Here is a 20,338-nt window from a genome sequence, read left to right on the forward strand (position 1 = left end):
TGTGCTACTGTTTCTTTTTTGTACTTCAAAAATAACTTCACTGAAATGTATCTGAATGCAATACAAGCCCCCTGGGCCAGCACTGCTTATTACTATTTATATAAAAATGTTCAGACTATAAAGGAGCCCACTAATACCTGGTATGGCCATAAAAAGATTTATCCATCCTGACTTGCTGGCTCCAGAGTAGGAGATCCTACAACTGAGCAAGGTAAGAAGTGACCAGCATTGATTAAAGAGTTTTGACCAGATTTTGGTGAGAGAAATCCAAACACCTCTGCTGCCCAACCAGAGAAGAGCCTAAAGAGCCTGATTCATTCTTCTCCATCAGTTTTGCACCCTATGGCCTGTAGTACCATTTCCCATGCTGTGGACTAACCCGGTGCTCTGGAGAACATCTCCCAGCAGCAGCCCAGCAGTCAGCCATGGCTCAGAGCTTGTCCCTTACCGGGCAGGATTTACCATCAATGACACGGGGATGTTTTACAGCTCACCATTCCAGCCTTTAGGACCACTTTAACAACTGGTCCATCAACCCACACAGGCTCCTCCCAGCATCACAGACCTGCATTGCACAACCACACCTCACCACCACACAGCCCCAGAACCTTCCACCAAAACATTACCAAATGCTTCACAAGCACTAATGAATTCATTCCAAGCACATCCCAATTAACTCCAGGAGCAGAGAAGCAGGCTGAGGTGCACCCATCTCCCTGCAAGCCTGCTGAGGAGCCAGGCATGGCAGACAGACCTGCCAGCTCCCTCCCTCTGCTCAACTACAGACCTGTAAGATATTTCAAAGGCTCTTTCCAAAACAGAGGGAAAGAGAAAAAAGAAAAAGCTTTCTGTTTTCCTTGAAAAGCAGGTCGTGCAACAAAAAAAGCACTAATAAAGGTTTCACCGTCCAAATTAAAAGTCAAAGGCAGCAATGAAGTGCCTCTGAAATATAAGAAACACGTTGTGCACGGTGTAAAATTTATTGCTGCCTAGCAGAACGAAGCCAAACATCTTAATATGGAAAAACACCGCTTCTTTTGACCCAAACAGATTGGGAACAGGAAGTAAAAACAAATCACCCAGCTGCAGCCTCCCCACACTGAGAGGAGCAGCAGCCAGTGCTTCCTGCCCACCCTCGCCCTGCCCATGGCTGCCAAGGGCTGCACACTGTTTGCTCAGGGGCCAATCCCACCTCAAACACACAGTTTGTTACTAAAGCTGTTGTAGGCAAGATCAGGCCTTTATTGAAGGGGATTCAGCTGGGAAGAGGCAGGAAAATGGAACTGCAGGAATCACCCCAAATGCTGCATCCATTTGCAAACTGCACAGGAACAAGCTCCCGTGCAAGGAGATTGCCTTTCTTTCAGTGGCTCTCTACATTTTCAGCAGCCAAATTCCTGACTCAGGACAGCCATATTTCAAGAGTTAATTTTGGTTTTACTACATCATCACCAACAAACCCTGAGAAATTAAGTCAAGCCTCAATTGGCTCAAAACATAATTGCATTTCTCTTAAATAATAGCTTTGCTTTTTTTTTTTTTTTTAACTCGTGCATATTACCTTCTAATTATATTTTAAAGCTTTCATTTGCAGCTACAGGAATAACCCAGAAAGACATACAGATGAGCTAATTTTCAAATCATCACTTGACAAAGGACATGAAGCTTTAAAAAAAAGTGACACATAGACCAAAGGACTTGGGAAAAAAAAAGAAACATGCAAAACTGAAAGTCCATTATCTCTTTTGTTAAAGCCAGAAACTCAGTGCCAAAGAGAACGGCTTTAAGACCTCAGCAGAGCAAACACTGAATATCACATATGTAATGCAGCAGAAAATGCCATTTACACAAATGCTACACACTCAACAGCAGCTCAGAACCTGGTATTCTGACTAAAATTCTGCTTTCAGCAAATCTCATAAGTATAATTTTTATCAGCTCAAGAAGATTTTTCCTACAAGATTTTAAAAGATTACATCCCAGGTGTAGAATACTTCATAAGGCAGAATTAGATTTTTGCCTTGTGTAATTAAAAAAAAAAATTAATATATAATAGCAACCAACAAATTACAGCCATTAGTACGACACTGCCTTCACAGCAGATTTGTGACAGCATTACCAAAAGCAGAATTTCATCCAACAACACTTCTGGATAACACAGACATCTGCAGAACCGAGGGGGAAAAATGCACATAAGCATGCACAAGCACACATTTTGTGCATTACCATCCAAGACTTTTACAAGGATGGGTGCTTTGTGCCACTGTTCTGCAAGACAGTACCCTGAGCACGCACGAGGGTATGGTACATTCTCCTGCACACAGCCACCTCCAGTCCTGCCTCATATTCTTTTAAATCCCTCACCTTCATGCTCATAAATACAGCTTTGGCAGAGGAGCTGCACTGCAAGGAAGGAAACTCACCCCACACTCCTGTTACAGTGCTACATGAAATCCTCCTCCCTCTGCCCCAGCAAGCTCCCAGCAAAAAGATCCAAGTTTATCATGCCGAGGAAAGAACAATAAGTGGGAGTCCGAAAAGGCAGTCAGAAGTACCGCCAAAAAATCAGAGCTCTTTCTCAAAAAAAGGCCCTCCCTTAGGAAGGCTGCCAATCAAACCTGATCACGAGGCTGTTTTCCGAGGGTGAATAGAGTTCTTATTGACACAGCTTATGTCTGCAGCATGCAGCCCTCCACAAGGCTTTCAAGAGCAGATCGGATTACACAGACACATTCTCTCTGATTTTATGCATTCAGAAGCCCTCAGACATAAAATACCCGGCTCAGAAGGCCACTGCTTTTTCAGCTTGCTATCGGCCTACGTGCTTTTACAAAAAAAAAAAAAAAAAAAACCACCCAGGCAAACAGATCCTGGCACCTTTACTCGGGCTCCCAAAGCCCTCACCCTCACTCAGCAGGGCCTTATAATTTGCAGGCCAAGCCACAGATTTGCTCCATGTGAATAATACAAGACGACTCATTCCCATGGTGAGTACTTAGCATCAAAATGAGAGAAGGGAAAAAACAAATATCTGCTGACACCATTTAAAATGGGAGACGATAAGATCGCTCTGGGTAGACAATCCTTCCTGGAAGATGGCATGGAAAGGGGAGGATGCACACCTTTTAAAAGAACAACATGCACTGCACAGCTTAGCAGGGAAGAGGTGACCAACTGCAAAAGCATCATAAGCACAAATTCAGGTAAATCATCTATCCAGGGGTAGCAATTTGCACACATGGAAATCTGGAGAAAACAAACTAAAAGGATCCATTTGTACAATTTCTATACTTAGGGGGCACAATAAGGAATTCCATTTCAGCAGCAGACACAGATGGAAAGCCTGGGAAACCTGTGGTGTTGCATTAGAGGTGAACAGAGAATTACAAAATGTTTTTTTATAAATGCTTCAGCTTAAAGACTGAATTTCAGGAAAAGAGACAAGTCTGCTTAAATCAAATGACAAATTAGAACCTGAGCACTGCCCTAGAGATGGATGCATGCACTGCCCAGAGGTCTGGAACTAAAAAGAAGCTCACAGCCCCCCCTCCTCCAAAAACCAGTCTAAAAAACAAACCAGTACATTACACATGGGTAAGTGGATCCCTAACACCTAAAAAGAAACTCCTGCATCAACTCAGCCACACTGAATTGAAACTTCTCACTGAAATATTACATATGGCAAACACAGCAAATCAAGCAAGCTTGAGCTTCAGAGCTTTTAAGGGATTTTAAGAGCAAACACACACTGTTCAATAAAGACATTCTCTCTTCCCTGCTTCCAGGCTGCAGTCGCTCCCCAACCAAGATTTTCTAGCATTTTGCAGAAGATTTTTCTCACATTTTCCTGATGGCTGCTAGGAGGCTGGAGCTGGGCAAAGGAAATGCAAGATGCCATATCTGTCTGACGTGGCAGTTCTTTGGTTGGATGTCTGCACTGTTCTCAAAGCCCACCAAGAGATTCATCACTCCTATGACTACCTTTGAATATTGAGATCTAAGCAAACTGTGCTTTCCAGCGCTCAGCCTCCCTCTCAATGAGCAGCCTCATGCTTCTAGTACTTAGTTTCCACATGTGACTTCTAACATGTTCATGGTCCACAAAGTTTGCTCCTATGAATGCTCCATACTCTTTCCCAACACATCTGAGTCATGCAATGGTTCACTCTACCAACAAGGCCAAGTTGTAACCACCAGCACAGAAGGGGTGTCCTGCTGTGGGCATCAGTCACCAAATCCCAGCTGTAGATTCATCATCTTCACGAGTGCCTGCATTAGCCACAAAGAGAATTTTCATTTGCTTTCAGGCTCCTGACTGAGCTGCAGGCACTGGTGACTAGGCCAGCCATGGTTTCACTTGTGCCTTTAGGAAGATCCAGACATTAGCAATGCAGTTATGCCATGGCCCAGCCTCCTCCTGTCCTGCCTGGGCTCCCCAAGTCCTTGTGCAAACACAACCATTTCTGTGGCCACGTGGAGAAGCTGAGTGATGGCTAAAATGAACGTCCTTTTTTTCCTCGTTATTCTGCAAGATTATTCTTAAATTACAAGGATGAAAGAGGCTGGAAGAAAAGGCCAGAAGCAGGACCACTTCCACAACAGCACCAGCTTTGAAATTGATTTGCAAGCTATGCTGCAAAAAGCAAGAAAGCCATCATCTCTCTCTGCAGTCACAAGTTTTTGAGTTGCACTTTGAGATTCCCTTAAACGTGCAGAACAGCCCCTCAAAACTTCACATGTGATGGCATCACAAGTGCAAAATTCTAAGCTCCACATATTCCTCTTGCCAAGATGGGACAAGCCCAGGAGAAAATTTCTAGCTCTGTAAAATTCTAAGAATAACATGTAAGGCTTATTCCAGTCATTCCCCAACAGAGAATACAAGGGCAGAGCAGGCCCCCATTGATGTGGAACTGGGCATAAAAACCACTCTAAAATCCTCTGTGTGGAACATCTCAGAGGGACAACTGCCCAGCACCCCTACTTGTGAGTAACCTCCCTGCAGCACATGGAGAGGAATGACAGGTTTAGATCCACTCTCTCTTTCCCCATGTGGGTCCCTCACTCCCTCACAGCAGTGGAAAGGATGTGGCAACCTAATTCTGCTGACCTGGCCACATGCTGCAGGAGGCTGAGCAGGACAATTTACAGCACTGTGGAGCTAATTTCCTTGCTGACCACCAGGTCTGCTTTGGGCCCCTGCCAACACATCCCAAAAGGCCCATAAGGCAGCACCAGATCTGCAGCAGCCACACAACTGTAAACAGGCTGAACCAGGTGCACACATAAAATTCAGCTGCTCCTAGGAAGGCCAACTGAGCCCAAAGCAGACTGCTCCTCCTGCTATCACCACATCCCATATTACCTAGAAGCTTCAGAACAGTCCATTGTCTTTGAAAAAGAAACACTCAAAACACTGAAATAGTTCTCAAAACTTTTCTGGGCCATCTCTACTTTAAAATGACTTTGTTTAAATATGTGCCATGTCTATATATATACACACACATACACCAGGGGAAATCAGCACCCGTGAGCAGAGCTGGTGCCCACACACTGTACCCTGCACAGCCTCCAGGTCTGCCTGTGCAGCTCCACACCAGAATATCCCCACAGCAAACCAGAGCTGCCTGAAGCCACCCCAGGAAGACCCTGCCCCACTGGCAGGAGCACTGAAAAGACCACAGTCTGCAGGCTCTCCACCAGACTTGCTACCACTCGTATTTCTTGGGGTATGGAGAGTAATGGGGGCAGGGAAGTTTTAAGACCAAATTATAGAATCCTTTAAGTCCTTCACTTCTGCATGAAGCTGAACCCCAAAGTCCCCCCCTTCAGGATTTTCTTCCCTCCCAGGACCGAGATGCATGATTTGGATGTTCTTTAGTAAATTAGGCTCCAAGGAGCAGGACTGTGCCATTCTTCTCCAACCTAAAAAGCAGCACCATTGCAGCCTCCACGTATTACCTTAACAGCAAAACACCCGCAAGGAGGACCCATAGGGGGAAAACATCTCTGCAACCCCAAGGAAGCTGCTCTGTGGAAACTTTAACTGCATTACTTCTGCTTCTGTATAATCCCAGAATAACTAGCTTAATTCAGACTGATCCAACACAGACACCCGATAGTTTCAACATGGTATAGACTATAACCTCACTCTAATTACAGGATCATGTTACATGTCCAACAACTGCTGCAATTTAGTCTTGCCTGATACACCCCAGCTGAAAATTGCTCATCCCACCTCTTACTCTCTTACTTTTTGGCAACCTTTGAATGGAGGCAGGGATACCTCGCAACACCTCAGCATCTAACACACTCGCACCCCAAGCCCCATAAAGATTAAGTCATTATTTCCTTGCAGTAACAAAGGCAATGACTTCCATCAGTGCAGAATAAACTCGGTTTAGGCAAATAGCACAGACACGGCACTACTGTTCATACGCTTCTCTATGCAAACGCAATACAGGATTACAGCTAAGAGCCACAACACCACGAATTCGCACATCACTCCCCGAGCCCGCTGCTGATCGCACACAGAGCCTATCTGAGCAAGAGGGGAGTTCTCAGAGGCAAAAGCTGCAGGACCAGGCAGCCGGACTTTCACTACCTCAAAGGCAGGGGATATTCCTTACAGCAGCGCACATCTTGCCTTTGAGCTCAAAGCTGCATCCGCGGCTCCCGCTGCCATGAAACGGGAAGGTTTTCTGCCCGCGCCTGAGCCGAATGTTAACAGGTCTGTGCCTCGCGTCAGCTCCGCCACCGCCTCATGCTCGGCCGGGGAATGCTCCGCTGCCCGGGCGGACGAGCTGTCCGGCCATGGCTCGGCGATGATTCAGCAAGGGGGTGGCTCCCGGTGAGAAGGCACACCTCCTGCGAGCTGTCACACCGCGGGGCCGGGGCAAAATGGGAGAGAGAACTTGCTCTGTCTATCATGGCTGCACTTTTCAAAATGCGTAACCTGGCCTGCTAGGGGCGAGGGGGGCGAAGGGGAGAGGCGGGGAGGGTGTGTGTTTCTATCAGTAGGCACATGGGAATAATTGAAGGAAACATCTCGAGGCTTTTACCGACGGCACAAGTAAATGAAGGACAAGAAGAGGAAAGAGAGAAAAAAAAAAAAGCAAAAAAAAAAGCCAGACACTTCGGGAGCCAGCATCAACTTCGCCAGGCTGTGTTCTTTGTTTCTAGGCAGACTCCAGTGCGGTGGCAAGAATGAACAAATGCGCATGTCTTCATAAGAGTCAAAAAAAAAAAAAAAAAAAAAAAAGGAAAGAAAAAATCCCCCCTCCCCTCCGGCCCCTCTCTCGCCGCTGCGGCGGCCGGAGCCCTCCGGAGAGTTTGGGCTGCTTTTCCAGAACTAAAACTCCGCTTCCCGCTACTCCGAGCAGGGCTTTGCCACGCTACCAGGAGTCCGGGGGTACGGCAGCGCCTGCAACACTTTCGGCTGCAAAAATTAGTTCTGGTGTGGGCTTTGTGATTTTTTTTTTCCTATTAAAGAACGGAACGCCGCCCCCGCCACGCTCCTACCGCGCCAGCCGCCCTCCGCAGCCGCCCGCCGGAGCGGAGCGGAGCCCGGGCCCGCCGCCGCCGCCAGACAAAGGAGCGATGCGGAGCCGCGCCAGCACCCGCGGCCAGCCCGCCCGCGCTGCTCCCGGGACAGCCGCCCGCGGGACCGGGACCGGGACCAGCCGCCGCCGCGCCCCCTCCCCGGAGCGCGCCCCCCGTCCCTGGGCCCCCGCGGCTCGGGGGGGCACCGAGCGCCCCGCGGCCGCCCCGGCCTTACCTCGCAGCAGCGGCGGCGCTCGCAGGCAGCGGCGGCCGCTCCGTGCCACGCGCGGCGGCGCGGGGCGAGCCACGGGGGCCGGTTTAGCGCGGGGGCCGCCTGCGCGCCGCCATTTTAACGCCTCCCGCCCGCCCTCCGCCCCCCTCACCCCCCTCTCCCCGCGGCCACGCGCGGCGTGGAAATGCCACCCAGCGTCCCCCTTCGTCCTCCCCGTCCCCTCCGTCCCCCGTCCCCGCCGTTACATTGACGCAGCGGCTCCTGGTCGCCGGGCCCGCCGCGGCGGAGCTCTAGCAGCAGGGCAGCAGCAGCAGCCGCCGCCGTCGTGGCCCCTCCGCCGCCGCCTCCCGCCGCCGGGCGCACATGGTACGCTCCGGGGCCGCGCCGCGCCGCGCCCCGCCGGCCGCGCGCGCCGCCCGGCTGCTGCCATGGCAACCGCCCCGCGACCCCCGCCCCGCCGGGACCCGCGGGACGCGCCCCGGGATCGCCGCTCCCGCCGCTGGCCGTGCTGCCCGCACCTCCCGGCACCCGCACCTCTGCCCCGGCACCCGCACCTCTGCCCCGGCACCTCCCGGCACCCGCACCTCTGCCCGGGCACCTCCCGGCACCCGCACCTCTGCCCGGCCGCTGTGCACGGAGCCACCGCGCTCCCGCACCGAGCCCACCTGTCCCCAAAGCCGCCGCCACCTGCTGAGCGGCTGCACCGCCACTGTCCCCAAGGCACCGCCATACCTCCCTGCCGTGTCTCCTCCACCCCCAGCTGTCATCACAGCTCCCTGGCGTGTCCACGCCATCCCCAAGGCCACTATCGCACCTTCCTGGCATGTCCCCTGTATCCCTGAAGCCACCATCACACCTCCTTGCTGGGGCCCCGCTGTCCCCAAGACCACTGGGACATCCTCCCACTGAGGGGCTGCATCCCTACTGTCCCTACATCGCCACCATCAAGTATTCCTGTGTCCCCTCTGTCCCCAAAGCCACCATCATACATTCCCACTGTATCCACACTGTTCCCAAAGTCACTATCAGAGTCCCCACTGTGTCTCTGCTGTCTCCAAAACTGCCATCACACCTTCTTGTTATGTCCCCACTGTCCCCAAAAACACCATCATATTCACCTTCTAAGGAGCTGTAGTCCTGCTGTCCACAAAGCCACCATGATACCTTCCCACTCTGTACCCTCAGTCCCCAAAGCCACTATCACAGCCCCCTGATGAGGGGTTGAATCCCTCCTGTCCCCAAACCACCGTCACATATCCCTGCTGTGTGCTCTCTGTCCCCAAAGCCACCATCACACCTTCTTGTGTGTCCCCACTGTCCTCAAAGACACCATCACATCCACCCACTGAGGGGTTGCATCCCCACTGTTCACAAAGCCACCATCTCATCCCCCCCATTGTGTCCCTGCTGTCCCAAAGTCACCATCACATATCCCCCACTGTGTCCCCTCTATTGCCAAAACCACCATTACACCTTCCTGCTCTGCCTTCTCTGTCCCCAAAGCCACCATCATATGCCCCCGTGGTGTCCCCACTGTACCCAAAGTCACCATCATGCCTTCCCACTCTGTACCCTCTGTCCCTAAAGCCACTCCTACATGTCCCCACCATATCCCTGCTGTTCCCAAGGCTACTATTACACCTTCCTGCTCTGTTCCTGCTGTCCCCAAAGCCACCAACACCTCCCCATCCTTATGTCCAAAGCCATCACTGCACCCCCTCACTGAGGGGCCATATCCCCGCTGTCCCCAGGCAATCACCACATCCCCCAAACATATCTCATTTGCCCCCAAAGCCACCACCACAGTCTCCCATCGCCGAAGCTGTTGTCACTCCATCCCCCCCGAGGGGCCGTGTCCCTGCCGGGCTTGGCCACCCTTACCTGGGCAGCGGCACGGCTCTGCCACGCTGCAGTGCTCATTTTCACTCCTGTTTTGCAACAGAAGATTGCGTACGCCAGGACAGTCGCGAGGGAGAGTAGGCGCAATGTGAAGCAGATGAGCGAGTAAATCATGAAGCCGCCGTACATGTTCTGCATACTGCAAACGAGGAGCTAATTTCCTGGCAGCGGCTTCAGGATGCTTCGAGCCAGTCTCTGCCGATGTGGCCCTTAAAAACCTCTCAAGCTGTGGCTGCAAGCAGCCCTGCTCCTTTCTGACTTTAGCATCTAATTCCCACAAATATAGATAATTGAATTATGCATTTTGTTAGGGCGAGTGGAAAACAACCAGCAACCACTGGATCACTGAGGAAAACAAAGTCAGTCACTCTTTTTGTTTTTCCTTAATTCAGCATTTTTTGGGGTTTGGTGACATTTTGTCAAGCATGAACTCAACCAGAGGCAGAGAGAAGCAGCTGAGGGTTGTTTATTGCACACAGAGTAGCCCTCCCGGACAGCAGCACTAATGGAAACAACACTAATAAAACTGTTGTGTTCGTGGTCTGAGCAGCAAAACATGAGCCCTGGTTTCTGTGCCCTGTTCTGACAACCACTTCCCCAGCGAGCACCAGCAGACCACTTCGCCTCCCTTCCTGGTTACCACCACTGATTCATAGTTGAGATCAATTAGTTAATGTTTGCAAAGTCAGTTGAAGATGACAAAGCGTTACACGCTGCTAATAAAACCATAATGATCCCACTGTTAAACATTAAACACACAATGAGGTGTAAAAAAATACCACATTTATAGAAAATTCCTCTTCCTGCAAGGACAAAGGATTAGCTCCTAAAAAAAAAATAAGGATGAGCGCAAATTTGCACCACAGGATTGTGTCTCAAGGATTTGGCTTCTGCTTGGGTATTTGCTACTGATTATTTGTGTGTCCATGGGCACGCCACTTGGGCCAGCAGTCACTGACCCCTCTGAGCATGGCAATTTAATCCAGAGCTAGCCAAAAACCACCAGAAGGTTTTGGAAAGCGATGATCCTTTCCATTTCATGCCTTTGCTTCCCAGTCTGCTAAACAGGATGAGGACTGCAGCTGTGTAGCCTGATTTTTGCAGGCAACATAATGCAGCAGTTAGCAAAGCCTCACAACATGGTCATTAGAAGCCTGGGGAGCTGTGCTGCCTGAGAGACACGTCACACCAGAGTGCAAGGAATAAAAAAGTGGGGGTGTGGGACTTTCTAGGAGATTTTTCTTGGCAATGAGTCTTGCTTTAAATGTAGAACTGGTAGCTGTGCCACTGGTAGGGCCCCAGGTCGCCGCATGCAGAGCAGCGCATGTCTGATGCTCTGACCTACGGGCAAGAAGGAGGAGAGGAACCAGGAAAACCACGTTTGTCTGTAGCTTTGGGCCTGCACGGGGCCAGTTCATGGTGATGAGGCACTGGTGTTTCTGGCAGGGCAGAAGCCATGGGTGGGGATTTGCACAGCAGGAACTCCAGGCAGTTTAGGATTTGGCGAAGCGATTTCAGAGAGGAGAGCTCCTCTCCAAAAAGAGCAGCCCTTTGACAAGGCATCCCTCATTTCCTTCATCAAACTGCCCTTTGCAAGGAGCACGAGTGAGCTGCAACAGCCTACTTCATCTTCCTCCTGAAATCTGATGCTGCCCTGCTTTGATGGCGATCAGTTGATGACTGCAGAAAAGCTGAATCATGAAAGAGAGGTTATAAACAAGGTTATTTTTAACGAAGGAAATGGAACCCACATCATTCAGAAGTCAGGGCAAGGGACTATCAGCTAGGGCTTGCAGGTCTCACTTCTGCCCTGATGTTCTTTATGTCCTGGAGCAAATTAAAATCTCTCTAGCCTTTAATTTACCTCCTTGTAGCATGGACAATGCAGCAGACTCCAGTTGTGCTTTCTTTGTACAGCAAAGCTCCTGGTGTGACAATGAAGCGCTGCTGGGAGCTGTGTGATGCCAAGGGCTGGCTTGCACTGCCACCCGGCACCTTGCAGAGCTATTTTCAGCCATGCAAAACGATCACACGCACTATTTCAACAATATTCATAGACATTTCAAATGCAGAGAGAGACTAACCAGTCTGATTCCCCTCTCCCATATTTCACAGTCTTACATTTCAATTCCCACATGAAGCCCAGTAACTTCTGCTTCATTTTGCTCGCTGCAAACTCAAAATAGACAAGTTTTGCAACCCAGAGACTCATGCTGTGTCCTTCAGGCACTGGGGTGCTGATGGTGTGCTGCAGGTAACCAGCCCAGGGGGAAGGAAGATGGGTCTGGTTCACCTACAGATAACTGGGAAATTTCCTGAGTCTGCCACTTTCTCACATTTAAATTCTTCCAAGAAAAGCATATTTCATTTTACCTAGAAAAGATGACTCCACTCAGGGAAGCAGGAGATTGAGGTTGGGGCTGGTCAGGCTTCTGTGTGCTTACCAAGAAATATGAACAACTCCACATACAGATCCTTGCAAACATGTCTTCTCTGCTTCATGCCCGAGTTAACAAGTGTTTTGGGAGTGTCTTCCCAACATTACAGAGATAACTAGCAAGGTTAAAGAACTCTAGATTTTTTTAAAATGTTTTGTAAATATTCGTATTTAAGTATATACACACGTGTATTTACGAAAACTTTAGGAGATTGTAAACTTCCCTGCCATGCTTCTTTAAAATGCTTTTAAGGAGGACTTTTGCTCCTGGAGCACCTTACCTTGCTCACTTCTTTGAGTTAAGCAGAGATTTCCACACAGAAAATATCAGATAGAACTCAAAGCAGAAACGGGTTGGTTCCCAAGTGTGTTCTGCTCCCCCTGGCCCATCTTCACTTACCTGCTGTGGAAGCAGACACCAAACCTGCACTGGCTTGGGGCACACAGCAGAGCCCTGGCACAGGTGCCCAGGAACCTCCAGCCTGGCTGTGAGAAGTGGAACAAGACCAACCTTGCAAGCCAGTTCCCTCCTGCTGGTGCCTGCAAGGACACGTGGCTGCGTGCCAGCAGAGGAATAACCATTGCCCCGTGCTAGTTATGGGGCAGGGATGCTGCAAGGCTGTGCTAATTAGTGCTTGAGACGCCTCTGTGGTCTGGAGATGAAAGGTGATTTACAGCTGCTAATTATTGCTCTCCTTCATGTGAAGTCTATTATTTCCTGGTGTCCCTCACTTTGACTCATGCCACATCCCGTATTTGGCACAGGGCAGGTTTGTGGTGCTTTGCATCTCCAGCTGCTTGCACACTGCACAAGTGTGAGATCTGCTCTCAGCATCCATTAGAGGCAGCCTGGCTGTGTCCATGCTTGGGAAACTTGGGCTGGAATTTGCTCTAAGTTGCAATATTTGGGCAGGTGGCTTAGCTGGTGGATTCAGAGGAGCTGCATTCAGTGCTGGGTACTCAGCTGGGTTGTGCACTCAGCTCTGTGAGCAGTCAGAGGACCAGCTGGGTGAACCAGAGAGGAGAAACAGGAATATCCCGAGCTTCTCTGCTGGGGATTGCCCCAGGGAAGGGGAAGAAGCCAGAGAGGACCAGACTGGGGCCTCCTAGTCTATGGCTTCTCATCTGTGTCCCAAACCTTCTGGGCAGGAATTACAAAGCAGGAGAGGTTTGTGTCTCTGGCAGGTGTCTGGAGGGAAGGGATATTAACGTGGTTTTGTGAACAGCCCATGGATAGCAGAAGGAACAGGTATATTCAATGTTCTTCCCACGTTATGCCCCATGGCACATACAGGTTGCAAAAGCAAGTGACATTTTGCTCTTATTGCAAAATAAAACAGCAGAAAGTGACACGTGGCGTAAGGTAGTTGTAACAATAGAGGAAGAAATATCCCTGATACTCTACACCAAAAACAATTCTAGCACAGAGTGGGATTTCCTTCCCCCTCACTCACTGTGCAGCTCTCCAGCTGGGAAGTAAATGGCCACTCACACAAGCTGGCACAAGGCAGTCAGGGATTTTTACAGCTGAAAGAGATCTACCTCCTGCCTAGCCCACAGCAGTTTCCACCTTCTTCCCTGAAGTCCACAAGATTTTAAACCTGTAAATTATGAGACTCCCAGGCAGCCTCACGTACCAGAGAACAAGGAGGACTTGATGGGGCTTCAGGTCCTAGAGCAGCCCTCTCTCCATCACCCTGTTCCCCTGGCTCCACCAAGCCCTCCTGGCAGCTGTTTGCCTACACAGTGAATTGATCTGGGGTTGCTCTTACTCTCCCCATGGACACAACAGTCACACTCTAATTCCAGCCTTGGCTTGCTCTCAACAAACCCATTTAGGTCCTGTGCCACCTCCCCAGGAGCCATCGATGGCAAGAGCCCTGCCTGTGCTCTGCCAAAGCCCCACTGCTGTACCCAGAGCTGCCCACGGGGGTGGAACAGGAAGGAACCCCAGTGCTGAGCAGAAAGCAGATTGCAGAGCTGCACCCCAGTGGCAATGCCATGCACACAGAAAGAGGCTGTTCCAGAAATGCTTGTGCCAAGGGGGCTGATGAAGGCTGCAGTGGCTCTCTGGGCCAGTGTCACCCTCACACCCTCCTGCAGATCCCCTTGTGGGGGCCATGAGACCCATGGTCCCTGCAGCCCATGCTGGAGGAACGTGGTGCTTCAGGCTGATGTTGTGACACCTTCCCCTGCTCCACATTCCTGCAGTATGGTGAATCCTCTGAGGTACTAGGAGAGCCACAAGGCAATTCCTTTTCTGGCTACAAGACGATGAATGGAGTGAACCAAACACTGCTATGGGGAGTGTGGTTACTGATTAGAGGTCCCACCTGTGCTGCAAAGGGAAAACACAGAAAGATCCCCACCATAAAATCTGCCTTCTGCTGTGTTGTATTATTTTGCTGCAGCATTTTCTTCAGAAGGTTTTGTCCTGAATTCCTCAATGTGTCAGGGCAGAGGGGCCTTGGCTCCCAAGTTGCTTTGCACATCACTCACCCTCATGGCAGTGAAACCAGCATTTGCTGGGACAAGGTCCTGCATTGTCTTCCTGCATTTCTGTATGGATTCTACTAACTATGGAAAATGCTGAAAATAAGTCTTCAAAACCTAACCTAGCTCAAGTAGAAGCTGATTTTAATGGCCACTGCTGAGTATTAACCTTAAATGTGTTACCAAGGAGTGAGCAGAGACACAGGCCATGAGCACCACTTAGAAATTGACATTTTACATAAGAGGTTGACAAACCAGGATCATTTTGACACCTTTGATAAGATAAATCATGGTGGAGTATTAGAATTCTTTTATTTTTAGCACCTGAATATTCTCAAATAACAGTTTTTAATAACCACAAACGATGACATCAAACTGCCACACCCCTAACTGAAATCATCACTCACTTCTTCTGGCAGGTAGGGAGGGATTTCTCAGCTTTCCTCCTCCTTTTAAACAACCTCTGCAGCAAAGAAACATTAAAAGGTGGAAAAAACACACAATCTTGCGTGGTGGTGACATTGACAGATGTGATGGTGCGGGCTGTACATGACGTTGTGATTTTTTATTAATAACTCTGCACTGCAGAGCTCAGTTAGGAAAAGAAGGAGTGCCTGAGCGCGTGGGGAGGACAGCTTTGTTCTTTGGACTTGCAAGAGAAAGAAGGTAACGTCAAAGGTAGAAACACAGGAGGGGAACAAGGCTCACAAAGGAGGCAATGGGCTGTGGGTGGCTGTGAGCATCAGGTACATGCAGAAACGAGACCCCAGCCATCAGGCATCCAGGCTTTCAATCAATTGACTTGGATCAGCAACAAGAGGGCAGGAAAAGATGCTCTCGATTTGTGCAGCAGATAAGAGAGGTCCAGTTGTTTTAAACAAAAGGGTTTGGGAGTTTTTCTTTGCTGACTATTATGGTGGATTACCCACAGAAAAATGCTCCAGCAAGGCAGTGTTCTTGTCCCCCCTGGCCCACACAAATCACCCATGCAGAGGTGAGCAGAGCCAGGCAAGATGGGGAAGGAGGGATTCCTTCTCCAAAGCCAGCAAATGGCTGCAGCCGCCCCCTTTGCCCCTCTCCCGAGCAGCCAGGGAGGAGCTGCTCTGCAGGAGGACACGGGCGGCTGCAGGAGCAGCCGGGCTCGGCCCCGCGAGTGCCAGCGTGCGATGAACACACTGTCCCCAGTCACGTCGCCGCACCGCCGAGGGGAAGGAAACCGAGCTTCAAAGGGAGGGAGGCAGGAGGGGCCCGAGTTTCCGGGGGCGGCTGCTCCCCAGTGTTTGTCATCATCCGAGAGAAGAGTGAAAGTTTTCGCTCTTGGGATAATTATTAAAGACATTTGGGTCTTGCTTTCACATGCCCTCTTCTTTTTTGTTTTTTTAATTAACTGTAAACCCCATCCTGACTGCTAAACAGGGATCTGTGGAACTGAAGCTTGTATAAATGTGGTGATTTATGTTCCTTTGGAAGTGAACTGGCATTTCTGAGGAACCCCACCCAAGCCTAGCAAATACCATGGGAGTGCACTGACTCACTGGCTGCTGGCACTCGCTCCTCTCCCTCCACGGCTGGAGCCCGCAGCCAGTTTGGGCACATGTGAGACAGTGCTGGTGAGCGAACCCGGGTCCCCAGAGACACCTCACACTGAGGAAGTGCCTGCCAAAACCTCGGGCTCCCGGGAGAGGCTCAGAAGGGAAGAACAGCAGCGCTGCAAGGCTGAGTCAAGCTGTAATCAGCGAGCGATGCTGGAGGAAGCAGCGTGCTGGCACAGCCTCTGCCTCCAGCCAGGGTAAGAACTGCTGCCAATTAAGGAGCGTTCGAGTCACCCGGAGGCAGAGGAGAGCCCTGCCGAGTGGCCGGCCTGGCAAGCCTTGGCAGAAGCCCCTTTGCTCTGCTGCACCGTGAGAGCAGCCGGGAGGGCAGATGAGCTTGAGGAAGCTGTAAAAAATACCCAGTGCTGCCTGCAGAAAGATCAGCCGAGGCAGCAATACCCGCTGAGCACCTGACACGGAGGAGCCTGACTTACAGAAATCAGTTCAGCCATTTGCAGGTGCGGTCTTGGTGAAATAAATAAATAAAAAAAGACATCACCACATTGTTAAAATGGCCCCTGCCTACTCAGTGCTCTGCTCCCTCACATTAATGCGGTTGTGTTTGATGAATTGAGGGAGGAAAGTCCCTTTTGACTGCAGTGCTCCCAACAGGCTGCAGAGCCACCCTTAGAGGCTGGCTCACGGGGCATCTCCCAGCTTTTGCATACATCCTATATACAAAAAAGTCCCCTGGGACCACCTGTTCACTGCCCCACCCACCCTAAGGAGACCCTTTTCCCATGCACCCAGAGAGAACAGCACTGATCACGGGTGTAGCTGGGTGGTGTTTGCCTGGAAGAAATGTGCTGGGCTCCTACAGCTCCCAAACGCCACACCGTGAACCAGCTGGGCCGGTCTTCCCCTGTTGGATTTTTTTTGTTTGTTTGTTTGTGGTTTTTTTGCTAGCTATCCATCCAATATCAGCTGTAATAAAAAAGGCAAATCAGAAAACAATGCCGTCTGTTTGTGTGCTGTAAACTGGGAGAACAGCTGCTACTCCTGGGCTAAATGGGAAGCCTTTCCTTGACAGCCATAAAAAGCAGGGTTTCTCCTTTCAGTTGCTGCATCATATCACAAAGAATGGCGTCTGCCAGCCTTGCTGCCTTTTTTTCTAAATAAAACCAGGTACAATGGTGGGGAATAGCACACAGGAAACAACTCTGCCCCTCAGTGCTCAGCTGTGCCTTTGGAGAGCCTGAGAGGCATTTGAAAAGCAAAAAAATTGTTTCCTGACAATGTCCAGCATGCAGGGGAACCTGGACATGCTCTGTCCCTGGTATGTCCCTCTGAATCATCTCCAAACACAAGCAGCACCATCCCCCTGGAGCCTTTCCCTGCATATCACTGAGAGACACAGTGTCTGCTGTGCATTGCAGATCACTTTGGAATAATATCTCCATCTTAGGTTGAAACAAACCTCCCTGGGTCATTGGGGGACTCAGGATGTGATGATCTATGGAGGTATCACCCTTTCCCAAATGGGTTCTCATTTCTTCCAGAAAGTAAAAGCTGCTCTAAATCTACTCTTGGTAGCCCAGCCTGCACACTCCCCACCGTCCCCAAACACACAGAGGCTTTGTTTAAGCATTACTCAGCTAATATTTCTTTTTCCATGACTTATAAAAGGTGCACTAATCACTGTGGGAAAGCAGGAGAGGCCAGGAAGGATTGCCACTCCTTGCACCACCACAGCTCCAAGCCCTGACCCTCAAATGTGACTGTGTGTGTATCCCAGCCACCGAGCTCTGCATCCCCCTCTGTGCCAGGGCTGGGCTGCAACCCTGGAAAGCCTTCCCAGGTAGTTACCCAGTGGCTGCTCCTCTCTCCCAGCCTGCTGCTGGATTTATTGACCTCAGTGACAGGTCTTTTGGGGACTTGCAGTGGCAGGCCTGGAGCCCCTTTGAAACTTTATACAGATGGGAGCACAAAAAGAGCACAGGAGCAAGAGGATATAAATAAATGGGAGATGTCTGCTCTTGGCTGAGAATAACCCTGTTTGATGGGAGAAAACTTTTGTCCTATTTTCTGTTTTATCAGTGGAACAGCACTTGACAAGACAACTGCTTGGCTTTTCTTTTCTTGTCATTCAGAGGGAAACATTTCTGCCTTAACAGAGCTGATGTTTCCTTGCAGACAGAAAAGCAGCCTGCACCCGAGCTGCAGCAGAGACAGCTCATCAAAGCCCCAACAAAGCTGCTGTTGTGCTGTAAGGCAGCAAAGCAAACAGCCTGCTCCTGTTATCATCTGGGCTTCACATATGCAGCCCTGTGACCACCATTAACAGCAGCATGGGCTAAATTCTCATATCCCTGCTCTCATACTGTTCCACTAACTGCCCCGCTCTTTCCCATAAAGCTGCCAGGGCAAATAGTCACTATTTGTGAGAATGCAGGGCTTGCAGTGCCTGCATGGCTCCTCCTGGCCTTGCACAGGGCATTAACCTCCTCAAGAATCCACCAGCACACAGGGATTGCATCACCAGCTCCCAGTGTCAGCTCCCAAAGGAGGCAAAAATGAATATCTGCTATCCTAAAGCATGCCTTATAAACAAGCATCGTTTAGCTGAGGAAAATGGGGTCTCAGGAGGCTGCCAGAATCTGGACTTTGCTGGGAGCTGGGAGCTCTCTTTCCCTGTTTCCCAAGGCAAAGAGGGCTCAGGCAGAAGGAAAACAGAGAAGCTCCCTCTCCCCCAGACCCAAGGACTCCTCTCTCTGGGAATCAATACTGGGGGCACAGGGGACTTTAAGATTTGGTGAATTTGTGGGTGGTGGGCACACAAAAATCTGGGAAGCAGGAGAAACGTGGAATTACAGATGGAACAGAGTTGCAAAAATAATTTCCTGTCTCCTGAAACATTTTAACTGACTCCTGGATACCTTCAACAATGGCTGTGCTCCTGAGAGTGGAATACTGTGTTAAAGCAATTCCTGGGTGTATACACAAGGTTTCAGTGGGAAGAGGAATACAGGGCAACATCCAAAAGGACCAACATCCCCTAACCTGGGACATTCTCAAAAGGCAACATTTAGATGTATTGAAATAAATGCCTTTTTCCATCTAAAATTTTGACCAACACCAGCATATTCAAGCAATGCACTTTATTTTCAACAAACTGTTCCTACAGGTTTGGGGTTTTTTTGTTTGTTTGTTTTGTTTTTTGTTTTGGGGTGGTTTTTTTGGGTTTTTTTAAAGGTTTGCCCCTCAAAGACACCCATTATTTTCCCAGGGGAGAGGTCAGGAGCAGGCAGGGCCCGGGCTTTGGGGAGAATGGCAAGAGCCTGGCAGCAGGATGGGGATTGGTTTTTCCATGGCTCCCTCTAGTGTGTACAACCCAAAATGGGATTGAACACGCACAATGAATTTCGTGCACTCCATGCAACCTAAAATAGATTTAATACATCAGGCACTTAAAATGTATTTCCAGAGAAGATGTTTGCTCTAGTAGAAATACTGCCACTCTTGCACAGAAAAACAGCTACTGGGGCTGCAGGAGCAGCTGGCTGAATTTTGCATGCTCACAGTTTGATTTCCTGTGTTTCTGAACCAAAAATTAAAAGGTCAGAAAGACTCTTCTGTAATAGCAGCTCTGGCCTATTTTTCACCTATTGCTTTTTCATTTATTCATATCTTCCTCAGGGACTGATCTACCTTTTAGAATAATAGGGTTATTTTCTGAGACTAATCTAAGAAAATAAATTAAAAAGTCTAAACCTTTCATTAGATCTCAAAGAGACAGAATTTCTCGGTCAAGGAGAGCTGAGACACTCAGGAATAAATGTCCAGCAAATAACATTTATTAATTATGCATATTCATACTCACAGCCATGGACAAAGGCAGCCTCCCCCAGCAGACTTGCAGGAGGCTGCCTGCAAACCAATGTGTTAAGTAAACAGCTCCTTTATTGGTCCAAGTAGTCACGTAGTAAAGCAGATCACATTTCCAAGTAGCTGTGGAGCAAAATAATAGAAAAGCTATTAAAGTCCAGAGAAAGATTGCATTATATTGCCTAAATTAAAGCCTAAATCAGCACTGATGTAAATATTACGGTTCCTACTTTCTTCCACTTCTGAATACCAAGCAGAACTTGGCCAGCACATAGAAATCCTTTCAATAAATGCCTCTTTTCGCCCTGGACCTCAGAT

At 49.6% G+C, this 20,338-nt stretch overlaps 1 protein-coding gene across 17 annotated transcripts in view; it reads right to left on the reverse strand.

Moving 5' to 3' along the window:
• Positions 1 to 9,814, reverse strand: part of MBNL3 (muscleblind like splicing regulator 3) — a 93,482-nt gene extending 83,668 nt beyond the window's left edge. For 4 of the 17 annotated variants that reach the window (XR_013184298.1, XR_013184297.1, XM_077186075.1 and 1 more), the window contains exon 1: positions 8,020 to 8,167. Coding sequence is in view for 3 of the 17 variants with exons in the window: in XM_077186074.1 (XP_077042189.1) it covers positions 9,656 to 9,811 (156 nt within the window). In the remaining 14 variants the exon portion in view is untranslated. Of the gene's footprint in view, positions 1 to 6,604; positions 7,218 to 7,777; positions 7,904 to 8,019; positions 8,168 to 8,439; positions 8,458 to 9,655 lie in introns of those variants that run through there. The other 13 variants (XR_008534986.2, XM_077186078.1, XM_077186074.1 and 10 more) reach the window with 12 other exon arrangements.
• Positions 9,815 to 20,338: the final 10,524 nt, after the last annotated feature.

This window comes from Agelaius phoeniceus, chromosome 14 (genome assembly GCF_051311805.1).
Source record: "Agelaius phoeniceus isolate bAgePho1 chromosome 14, bAgePho1.hap1, whole genome shotgun sequence".
Lineage (NCBI taxonomy): Eukaryota > Metazoa > Chordata > Aves > Passeriformes > Icteridae > Agelaius > Agelaius phoeniceus.